Source organism: Rhincodon typus, chromosome 37 (assembly GCF_021869965.1).
Source record: "Rhincodon typus isolate 14 chromosome 37, sRhiTyp1.1, whole genome shotgun sequence".
NCBI classification, from domain to species: Eukaryota; Metazoa; Chordata; class Chondrichthyes; order Orectolobiformes; family Rhincodontidae; genus Rhincodon; species Rhincodon typus.
In genome coordinates this window covers 3,721,233-3,733,516 of record NC_063368.1, presented here as the reverse complement: position 1 = coordinate 3,733,516, position 12,284 = coordinate 3,721,233, and the positions used below count along the sequence as shown (strand labels likewise).

The following is a 12,284-nucleotide window of genomic DNA, read 5'->3' as shown; positions in this document are numbered from 1 at the left end:
CTGAATATATCTATGAATTCATCCTCCAGGTTACTTTCACTAAATTGATTTGTCCAATCTCCATGAAGATCACCCACTACTATTACAGTACTTGCCTTACAAGCTCCCATCATCTCTTCCACTGCTGAAAGTTGCCAGGGTCCTCCCAGTCAGTTTAGGGGAAAAACAGACATGGTGCTCATGCATCAGCACAACAAAGAAACCTCCATCCAGATTGATGGAGAGAAACATTGGAGACTCAAAGGGATAATTTGGATTGGGAGAAAGACACACACTGAGTAAACAGAGAAATTAAAAAATGAAAGTTTATGTTCAGGTCACAAAATAAGCAATTTCAGACAGACTATTCAGTAACGAAGTATTTTATTCTGTTGGAGAAAAGGCTTGAAAATCAATCTACACATTCTTGATACTTATCCTTTAAATAAAGCACCAACCATAATTAGAAAAACGTTTCCACATGTCCAACAAGGAAATAAACTGAGGTATTTGCACTTACTAAGTATTTACAGCAACAACAATGCAGAGAGAAATCATGGTCAGAATTATCTAAAAGCTAAATACCACGGATGCTGAACATCTTAACTATTTAATGGAGGAGCCTGCCTTTTATGTACAAATCTTGCATTGTTCCTCAGGGGAAACTGCAGTCACGTCTTAACTAAATGTTACTGTCTATTTTGATATGATTACTATGTAAGAAGGGTCTACTTTTAAATTTATTCAATTGACATGGCACTGGAACAAATAATGGTTTTGCAATGAATTGCATCTGTTGCCTTTTTGTTGCTGGTTAGAGCTACTGGATCACTCTCATAAGTCACCTCTAGGACTTCCTATAGCGCATTTTTATGCCATTTTGTTTTTGGTATTAATTATATTTAAAAGCTTTAAAAAACCTAAAACCATATTTTATCCTCCTGACCTGTGTTTAATACCACAAAAACCACCAAATGTGGTTCCAGCTTTTCAAAATTAATATGTTTGTCAATACGAGTGTTACTGCCAATTAGGTTTGCACCTGTTAGTTACAAGCATGGACTATGTGTTTGGTTTCGTTAGGCAGGGGATGTTTTTATAATGTCCACTCAATCCTATACCAAGACTATCTGCCTGAAGTTACAATTCAAACTGAAGCATAATGTGACTTGCAGATAAGTCTTTGAACAGGACTAAGTGAAGTCCCCATCTGAGTTAACAGTCAGTCCACATCTACTCGGTGTGTGCTAGTACCAGGGAAATTACAAAGGAAGACATTAAAAGTAGAATTTGGCTATTTCCATAAAGATCAATACTGTACATCTTTCAGTTATTCCAAGGGAAGGAGGTGCTTTAAAATCATAAAATCCCTACAGTGTGGAAGGAGGCCATCCAGCCCATCAAGTATGCACCAACACTCCAAAGACGATCCCACCCATACCCAGTCCCCTACCAAATTCCCGCATTTACCATGGCTAATCCACATATCCTATACATCTCTGGACACTATGAACTATTTTAGCATAGCAAATCCACTTAACCTTCACATCTTTGGACTGTGGGAGGAAATTGGAGCACCCAGCAGAAACCCCACCGACACAGGGAGAACTCCACACAGTCATCCAAAGCTGGAATCAAACCTGGGTCCCTGGCGCTGTGAGGCTGTAATGCTAACCACTCAGCCACTGTGCTGCCCTCCCTTAGCATGTAAGTTGATTCTGTCAGGAATAAAACTGATCCTTGGTACCAGAAACAGTAAAAAGCATATAGTCTCACTAAAACACAGTAGCAATCCTGCAATTTTTTTCACGCAGAGGCTAACAAAGTTGTGGAACAATCTACAAAGGTAAGTCATTGAGTGGACAGTATATGTAGGGTTTAAAGGTGAATCCATTATATCTCTAGGCAAACTATTAAGATTATTCTGTGAGAAAGAAGCTAGACAGAGCTGATCGAAAAAAAGGACAGGCATTTTTGGCTTTGATGGGCTTTTGATTTTTTTAAAAATAATTCTTCTAACTTACATATATATGAAATCTATAAGAAAAACACTGTCCCAAACACATGCATGATAAATTACATTCGCAAGACTGAACACAGTTCAAGAGCAAAGTATGAGGATGTAAAAATTTAATAAATTATTTAAAATATTGAGCAAATGGAAATTTTGATACCCTCAAATTGAGAACTGCAGCCTTGACAAATGGAACTGAATGGTCATCTGCAGTAGTGTATTCATATCAGAGAGACAAGTGAAGTGGGGACAATAGGAGAGGGGGGGATGGAGGTCAAATGAAAGATGACACTGGATTACTGTATCGACCTGTGAAAAGCAACTTGCACACACATACTGCAATCTTGGTTACAAGACAGAATGTGAAAATATCTTTTGCAACAAATCTGCCAAACTGCATTTCATCGGAAGGAAATTATTACGGCTCTGAAACACGTGCTGGTTGTTTATGGGCATGACAGTGCGATTCAATCAGAGAGTAGAAAACATTTACCGCAGGCTGGGGCATGGCATCCCACATATCAGCTTGCTGCAATCGTGGTGCCACTGCCCAGTTTCATGATCACCTGCTGGCAATCATTGACAGACCGCTTGTCTCCAAGTTTCTCCAGAGTACGTGCAGCTTCGGCCAGCATGACTGCTCGCTGGCCAGGAGAGGAGAGAAACGAGAGGGGAAGATGACGGCATGCCAGGAGTATGGCTGTTGCTCGCTCTCTCTGGCCTGGAAGAGCATCCAATTCACCTGTAAACAGCAATCAAAAACAGTAAAATATTTTGGAAGTCTGTTATCTCTTAGTGCTGTACTTCTAGCATTCCCTTACTCGAATTCCAAATGTGTACAGACGGATGTGAACTTAACTCCTTTTGTGCTACGTCTGGTATTACCTAATTAAAATAAAAACTGACCTCAAAATTTTGCTTTGCAAAGATCATCAATGTGCCAAACCATCATGTGATTCTATGCTTAAAATTGATCATTTTAAAGGCCACTGTTTCAGGAACACTGGCTGTGTGATTGAAAGCTGTTTATCAACTTAAATTTCATCCTTAACCTGTATGGCACTGCAGAAATTTCCTACTGGACAATCGCTGAACTGTTCTAGAAGAATGAGAGTTGTTACTCAGCTTAAAAGGTGGCCAAAAAGCTTCTGAAGTCGCCCGAGGGTATAATCAGCGCACCTTGCCAAACAAAGCAGAGTGAAAAGACTTGCATTTATACAACTTTCATGACAACCAGACGCCTCAAGTGCCATTGGAGTATTCTGAAGTGTAGTCACACTGTTGTACCATAGGACAATGCAGTGGCTAAATTGCATTCAGCGAGCTCCCACAAACAGCAATGTGAGAAGGAGTAGATAATTTTTTTTTTAAAAAAGTGATGATAACTGAGGTTTAAATAATGGCCAGAACAAAGGATCTTTTATATCCACCCAAGTAGAAGGACTGGGCCACGACTGAACATCTCATTCTCAACGGGGACACCCTCTGAAATTGCAACATGCCTTCAGTTACTACCCTGGTCTCTCAGCCCTAGACTGTATCACAAATGTGCAGATTTGAGCCTCAAAGGACAGCATGCTACCAATTTACACATTAAAAGAAAGTGTTGACATAAATTCTGTGCCTCCTATCCTGGTGTATGGCACACAGAAAAAAACCAAATAAATTGTTGAGGCCTCGTACTGTTTTAAACATGTCCTTTAATAGGTAAGGATAGATTTGTGGCCATCAGGTCCACAAATTTCTCATTATCATGTACACCTCACAAATTATTTCATGCTGATGCTAACATTTATAGGCAGGTTATCTATTCATTGGTAGTACCCAAATTTTTGTTTTGCAGAATTTTGCAAAATTTGCAAGGTTGATCATCTTGGATGGGAATAAAGAACATAAGAAAAAGAAGGAATAGGACATTCAGCCCCTCTAGCCTGCCCAACTATTCAACAAGATCGTACCTGATCTGCCCCAGGCCTCAACTCCTCTTTATTGCCAGTTCTGCATAGCCATCAACTCTTTGATATTTCAAAAACCTTTCTACCTCCTCTTTAAATACTTTTGGTGTATCATTTAAAGGAGGATAGGAGAAGTAAACTAGGAAATACTGTTATAAGTCACTAGAATATGTTATTAGATGATTAATGGTATCCTGCAGGGATCTTTACTGGAATCTCAGCTTAGCTTTATGTCTATCAGTGATTTAAATTAAGGAACAGAGAACCGTGTATTTAAATTTGCTGAGTGTCAATAGTGCAGGCAGGATCAGAAGTTTATAAAGGATTTAATGTGGAAGCAAAACTGGCAGGGTTAGAACTCAGTGAGAGATCATCCAAATATGAAAGACAGCAGGATATTCTCCAAATTGTGGGAAGCTGAGAAATTTAGGGTTCCAAGTACAGAGATTGCTGAGGCCATGGCATAGGTAAATCAATTAAACTCATGTGCTGGACTGCATTCAGTTCCAGGCACCCCATCTTGGTAAGGGTCAATACACTGACAGTGAAAAGAGATGGAACATCAATCCGCCAGAACGATAAGAGGACTTAAAAAGGTTACATTATAAGGCCAAGTGTTTGCACAGATTAGCATTGTATTCTCTAGTGTATAGAAGCTGAATGGGGAGATCTAACTAAGGTGTTTTAAATTATTAAAAAGTTGATAAAGTAGACACAAAGGAGCTATTTCCTCATGCTCCCTTTCACTAACTTCCTCTATCTCCACACCTTCTGAGATCACTGTTTTCTCCCATTTCTGAGCTCTTTCATATCTTTGAATTTCATTGCTTCAATTTGGCAGAAGTGTGACAAAACTAAAATCTTTGACCAAGCTTTAGTCACCTGTCCCAAGATCGCCCTATGTTGGTTGGTGAAAGGTTTTTCTTGATTACTTTCCTGTGAAGTGCTTAAGGTTATTTAATTACGGGGTGTCTAAATGAAGCTTGTTGTTTTGGTAAGTACGTGCAACAGATAACTGGCGTTTTATCAATCACATTGTTAAGTTCTGTTAATGTAATTTTAAGCTTAAGAGAAACAAGTGGTCACTATAAATTATCTTTCAGCGCACATAAATAGGGAAACGCTGTGACACTGAGTGCAGGATCACAGCTGTATGACCGAGCTAGTCAATAAACTATCCACCAAGAAAAGCTATGTGTTTTGTTTCTATCTTACCAGTCAGCTTGAAACATATTAAGTTCTGGTAATGGTGATCGAACAAAAAACCTTAATACATTTCGACAAGGAACTTCAACAAAATGGATTCTGGGTTATTAGAAACATCTCGAGGGAATGTTGCGGATATGTCAGTCAGATAGACCAATGGTCTCATTTTTCTCCTTGACACTTAAATTTTGTACCAATTTCCACAACTGCCTGAAGGCATTTTACAAGGAGGGAATGGGAAATGGAACAGGAGATCGAACACTGATGGAGGTCATGAGAGGCATTATTGAAAAGGCAAAAAAAAGTGTGTGCAGAAGGTTAAAAAGTGTTAAAATTGTGAAAAGCAAGATGACTTTGCTACAAGATCTGCAACAATACCACCTCCTGTCAGGATTGTCTAAGACTATATACCAGAACTTCCAGCACTTAACAGCTGGCTTACTGGCACTAAATGCATTACCTTGTTGGATGAAGTGTGATGTTCGTCTCCTCAGATTGTGTTCCAGAAGCTGGTGAGTTCGAGTTGGGCTTGCACCTGCCATCAATCGTACAGTCGCCTCATGCAAAAACATCTAAAACAAAGTGGTGGAAGTGTGAAAAAGCAATAAACACAAAATAAACATATAATATGATAGAGTGCTATTCTGATGCGATAATGTTCAGATAATTTTTGCAGTGATGTTGAATCAGGGATTCATTTGGGCTAGGACAGTAAATTCCTTGTTCCTCTTCAAAAAAAAAAACAAAATAAATACAGACAAATGTACACTCAAGATTCCAGCCTTAGATGATACAGAGGAATTGAAGTTAGTCATTCTTAAGATGCTTCATGTGCTAATTTTCCAAATGGATATTCTCATGCAGCACAGTTTATCATATTCTTGGTGGGAGCAAATAATAAATGCTATCCTTTGGCCTGAAAAGCCAAGAAAATAAACATGGCAGTTTAAACACCTGCAGTGCTGAAACCCTGGCACTAGTAAAAACTATAGATATTGGGACAGACCTATCTAATATTCTGAAGGAGATCTTATACAAGGGGCAATATGAGAAAAATGTGGTCATAAAATGTTATGTAGATAATCATTATCTTTTGGACAATATTCTTTCACAGAAGGGAGCTGCAGAAACAAGGTTGAGAATTGACCTTGCTAGTGTCAAAAAAACATTGCAAAGAAGAGGTTTCTAAAATAAAATGGGTTGACGCGAGTCACAAATTGCCAAGCTGTTTTACCAAGAGAACAGTTTGCCTCAATAAATAATTAAACGGCCTAAGAGGTCTGTCTCATGTTATGAAGGAAACATGAAAAATTGAGATGAGAACTGGAATATTGTGTTTAAGAGAATGGACAATATTTTTTCCTCCTCTAATCACTTGTAATTATTTCTACATGTGGAATTTTTTGAAGAAAATACGGGATACATTAATGCTTGGTTGTATTATGTGTGACAGAAAAGTGTATTTCTCTGATTAGTTAGATATTTTTAAAAATTCATTCACTGCATGTTGGCATTGCTGGCAAGGCCAGCATTTATTGCCCTTCCCTAATTATCCTGCAAAAGGTGGTATTGTGATGCATTCTTGAACCAATGCAGTCCTTGAGCATAGGGATGCCCACAGCATGGTTAGAAAGGAAATTTCAGAGTATTAATTCTGAAATTTCCTGGCTGGAGCCACACACAACCTGGCTGGAACTAGCCTGCTTCTGCCAGCAGCAGTGAAAGAAGGGCGATATCCAGGTCAGGATGGTGTGTGGCTTCGAGGGGTACTTACAGGTGGTGGTGTTCACAACCACCTGCCCTTGTCCTTCTAGATGATAGAGGTCATTGGTTTCTATGGATTTTTGAGACGGGTTTTGTTGAGTTACTGTAGTGCATCTTGAAGATGCAACACATGCTGCCACCACCAGTGGTGAAAGGAGTAAATGGTGGAAGGTGGTGGGTTGGATGTCAAAAAACAGGCTTTGTCCTGGATGGTGTCAAGCTTCTTGAATGTTGTAGAAGCTGTACTCAACCAGACAAGTGGAGAATATTGCATTACATTCCTGACTTGTGCTTTGTAGATGGTTGACAGGCAGGAAAGACAGGAGGCGAACTATTCAGTGCAGAATTCCCAGCCTCTAAACTGGTTTTGTAACCAGAGTATTTATATGGCTGGTCCAGTTCCATTACTGGTTAGTAGTAACTTTCAGGATGTTAACAGTGGGAATTCAACAACAGTAATGCCATTGAATATGGTTTTGCTTGCTTACCTTACGATGTGCCGGTTTAAATGTCTGGCCAAGTTTCCTGAGACTGCTCAGGTCTCGTTGGAATCCTTTCAGTTCTACAGTTGAAGCTTGGTAGGTCTCACCCACAACCTGGCTGGAGCTTGCCTGCTTCTGCCACAAGGTTGTACGAATTGAAAGCAAAATGTCACAGACCAACAACTGCACAGCCTACCGAGAGAAAAGAAACAGAATGCTATCTTCAGACAAAACAAAGGTGAAAGTTGGTTTTCATACACCCACCCCCTACCCATCATTCCACTAAATAGCTTATTTCGCTTTTTCAGCAAAGTGGACTGGATATAAAAAATGTTTACGTCAAATTGGTGCATTGATTAGTTTACCTACTTGTTCAAAATAAATCTGATGTTCATTCCCATTAAACAGCTGGAATTAGTGTTTTTCTATACTTGCTCGTCTGTATTACATATTTTTGCTTAGGCTGTAGTTTATGATAAATTCTAGAAACTTGGATTCAACACTAGTAATAAAAAAATGCATTCAAGTCCATCCCAAGGTACCATACAACTAAGTCATTAAACAGCTTTTCAAGTGTTACTCTTGTCATTTTGCAGTCAAATGTGGTGGACAATTTGCACTTAGCAAAATACAACAAACAGTGATATGAAATGCCGGTTAAGCAGCTCTAATTGTGTTGAAGAACGAATGCTGCTCTTCAAAACAAAAAGCGCTGTGGAATCTTTTAGATTAAACATGCAGATGGCGGCTTCAACTTAATTTTCATAATAGCACTTCTGGCATGCTGCACTCTCAAAACAATGAAATATTGACCTAGATTTTATGCTCAAGTCTCTGCAGTGGAGACATGCTGTTTGGATTTGGAGTAGTACTGTTTGGATTTGGACAGCTGTAGAAGCTTAAACCAATTTTTACAACTAGAAACCAATAAATTTTTGATAAAGAAAAGAGCATGAGGATAGATAATAGAATGAAACAAGATGGTGCACTTTCAGAGATTTTTCTTCTCCATTCTAAAATTCAATAATTCTATTAAATAAAGGTGCAACTTAGAACTATAGTAGAATCATACAGCATGGAAACAGACCAACTCGTCCATGCCTGTCAGCTATCCTTAACTGAACTAGTCCCATTTGCCTACATTTGGCCCATATCCCTTTAAACCTTTCCGATTCACGTACCCACCCAAAGGTCTTTTAAATGTTATAATTGTACCCACCTCTACCACTTCCACTGGCAGCTGATTCCATACACGCATCACCCTCTGTGTGAAAAAGTTGCCCCTCAGGTCCCCTCTCACCTTAAACCTATGCCTTCTCGCTTTAGACTCCCCTATCCTTGGAAAAAGACTTTGGCTATTCACCTTACATGTAAACCTCTATGAGATCACACTTCTAGCTAAAAGGACTAATTGCATTCAGGACTATGACCCACTTTTCCAACTCCTCCCACAGTAATACTTCAATAAAGTCATCCAGCACTTTGAATATCAACCACACCTCTGCAAAATCAGGGTTCTAAAAAGTACTAATAAGCAGAGATCTCATTCAGTACATGGCAGCGTTTTCAGCAATCTGTCTTTACTACTATTTATTTATTAACAGTAGTCCTGTTAGAAATACACTACAGGACTGACATTTAAAAGTAACATTTCTTTCATTTTTGACATGGTTCGAGATGAACGTATCTTTGCAGATACATCTGCTGACACATCTGTGGTATTTACTTTTCAGCATTTTCTGTTTTTTTCTTTTACCCAAAGACTTTCAAAAGTTGTTTTGTAAAGTACCAACGTTAGACATGTTGGCAAATTGGAAGCCCTCAGGTTTAGAAGTGTGGGTACAAAACTGGCTCAGGTACAGAAAGAAGAAAGTAGTGGTGAACAACTGTTTTTTTGGGCTGGAGGGAAGTGTACTGTGCAGTCCTTTAGAGGTCAGTATCATTGATCTGAAATTTGAAAGTATACAGGCCGTAATTAAGAATCTGCAAATGGCGCAAAACTCAGAAAACACAGTAAACAATGAGGGAGGTTACCACAGGCTTCAAGAGGATGCTGACAGATTAGTGAAACGAGAAGACACATGGTAGATGAATATTATTACAGAGAAGTGTGATTTTAGATTTTGGAAGAGAGAATGAGAAGAAATAATATGAATGAACCAATTTTAAATGGGACACAGAATCAAAGAAATATAAATCTTTGTAGACAGAACAAGTTTATAAGGCTGTTTAAACAGAAAATAATACAAGATCTCTGGCTGTATGAGTAGGCATAGAATACAAAGCAAAGAAGTTAAATTTGACCTTTTTACAACACTGCTTCAGCCTCAGCTGCAGTGGTCTCTCTAATTCTGGACATCAGACTACACAAAGGATGTGAAGGCCTTGGACAGGGAGCAGAGATGATTTACTAGCATATCAAGATGAGAACTTCAATTACATGGAGAGATTAGGTGCTGGATCACACTCCTTACAGAAAAAGCTAACAAAGAGATGTAACAGAGGCATTCAAAACAATGAATGGTTCTGATAGTGTGGATAGGAAGAAATAGTACCCATATGGTAGACAGTGGGAAGCAAACAACACAGATTTAAGGTAATCAGCAAAACAATTTGAGGAGTTTTAAAAAGTATAAATACCAAAAATTGTCATAGAATATATCACCTGAAAGTGTGATGGGAGCAGATTCAATAGCAATTTTTAAAAGACTCTAAGCATCCATTATACTCAGCCAATACAGATTAAATTTCACTTCAGAGAATTAGGATATGAATTTCCTATTACTAAGTTATGTTGTTCTTAAAAAAAAGTACACTTATCATAAAGAATGCTTGAAATTTGCTTGGATTGCCAAAAAAAAGTCATTATTGAAGGTCATCTCTTGATAATATTTGATTTTATCATACTCTACAAGAGCAACAGTAAGCCATTCAAGCCATCGAGGCTGCTCTGTCATTAGCATTTGACAAGATCACACTGATTTGATAAATCTCAATGCCACTTTCTTGCCTTTTCCCCATAACCTTGATTCCCTTACTGATTAAAAATTTGTCTAAGTATATTCCAGGCTGAGATAATGACCCAGCCACAACAAACCTCCGTGGTAAAGAATTCCACAGATTCACCATCCTCTAAGAGGATGAAATTCCTCATGTGTCTTAAATTGGCAACCCCTTACTCAGATGATTCCCTTTGGTCTTGGGCTCTCCCACAAGGGGAAACATCCTCTCTGTATCTACCCTGTCAAGTCTCCTAAAAATCCTGTTTCAATAATGTCTCCTTTCATTCTTCTAAATTCTAACGAGTACAGACCCACTCAACATGTCAAGAAAATCCTTCCATACCCAGAATCAACCTAGTTAACCTCATCTGAAATACCAGCAATGCCAATATATCTTGCCAGGTATCAATGGCTTTTATCCATGTAGGAATATTTTAATTGATGAATTTACACATTTTTGAGGCAGAGACGAAACAGGGTGATTTATAGTATTCACTTTACATCAATGATTACCACTGTCATTTTTTACATGGACTTTAGTAAAACCTTTGACAAGCTTCCGCATGGTAGGCGAATTAGTAAAGTTAGATCACATGGGATTCAGGGTGAGCTTGCCAAATGGATACAAAGTTGGTTTGATGGTTGGAGACAGAGGATGGTTGTGGAGAATTATTTTGTGGACTGGAGGCCTGTGACCAGCAGTATTCCACAGGGATCTGTAGTGGGTCCACTCTTGTTTGTCATTTACATAAATGAATTGGATGAAAGTATAGGAGGCATGGTTAGTAAATTTGCGGATGACACTAAAAGTGGCAGTATAGAGGACAGTGAAGACAGTTAGCTAAGATTACAACGAGATCTTGATCAATTGGATCAAGGGCTGAGGAGTAGCAGATGGAGGTTAATTGGGATAAATGCAAGGTCTTGCATTTTGGTAAAACAAAAAAGGGGCAAGACTTATACAATTAATGGTAGGGCTCTGAGTAGTGTTGTAGAACACAGAAATCCAGCGGTTCAGGTACATAATTCTTTGAAATTTGCATTACAGGTAGAAAGGGTGGCTGAGAAGGCATTTAGCATGCTTGCCTTCATTGCTCAAACCTTTGGAGCATAGTAGTTGGGATGTCATGTTGAGTTCGTACAGGACATTGGTGAGCCCTTTCCTGGAGTACTGTGTGCAGTTCTGGTTGCCCTGCTATAGGAAGACTATTAATTTGAGACGGTTCAGAAAAGATTTACCAGGATCTTTCTGAGAATGGAGGGTTTGAGTTACAAAAATAGGCTGTGACCTTTTTCACTGGAACGTAGGTCGAGGGGTGACCTTTTGGAGGTTTATAAAATAGTGAGGGACATAGATAAGGTGACTAGCAGAAGTCTTTTCCCTAGCGTGGAGGAGTTCAAAACTAGGGGGCATATATTTCAGATGAGAGGAGAAAGTTTTAAAAAGGACATGAGAGGCAACATTTTTACACACAGTGTGGTTCGCATATGGAATAAACTGCCAGAAAAGTGATGGATAGGTACAGTTACAACATATAAAAGACATTTGGATAAGTACATGAATATGAAAGGTTGGGAGGGATACGAGCCAAATGCAGGTAAGTGAGACTAGTTCAGTTTTGGTCGGCTTGGACTAGTTGGACTGAAGGGTCCGTCTCCGTGCTGTATGATGTGACTATTTTTCAATACAGAATCATTAAAAATAACATCACAGGCTAATTGGATCATTAACATAGGCAAAACAAGCAAGTTTATACCTAGAGGAATAGAATGGAAAAATGGAGAAATTAAACTTGAAAGAACTTTGGAGTTTCGTGCACAGTTCTGGTCTCGATATATGATATGATATGATATGATATGATATGATATGATATGATATGAT

At 38.7% G+C, this 12,284-nt stretch overlaps 1 protein-coding gene across 3 annotated transcripts in view; it reads right to left on the bottom strand.

The window, feature by feature from the left end:
• Window positions 1–346: 346 nt before the first annotated feature.
• Window positions 347–12,284, bottom strand: part of srebf2 (sterol regulatory element binding transcription factor 2) — a 56,965-nt gene continuing 45,027 nt past the window's right edge. For all 3 annotated transcript variants that reach the window (XM_048617637.1, XM_048617638.1, XM_048617639.1), the window contains exons 17-19: window positions 7,407–7,592; window positions 5,615–5,726; window positions 347–2,735 (exon numbers count right to left, since the gene is read on the bottom strand). In XM_048617637.1, coding sequence (XP_048473594.1) covers window positions 2,515–2,735; window positions 5,615–5,726; window positions 7,407–7,592 — 519 coding nt within the window. In that variant the 3' untranslated portion in view covers window positions 347–2,514. The remainder of the gene's footprint in view (window positions 2,736–5,614; window positions 5,727–7,406; window positions 7,593–12,284) is intronic.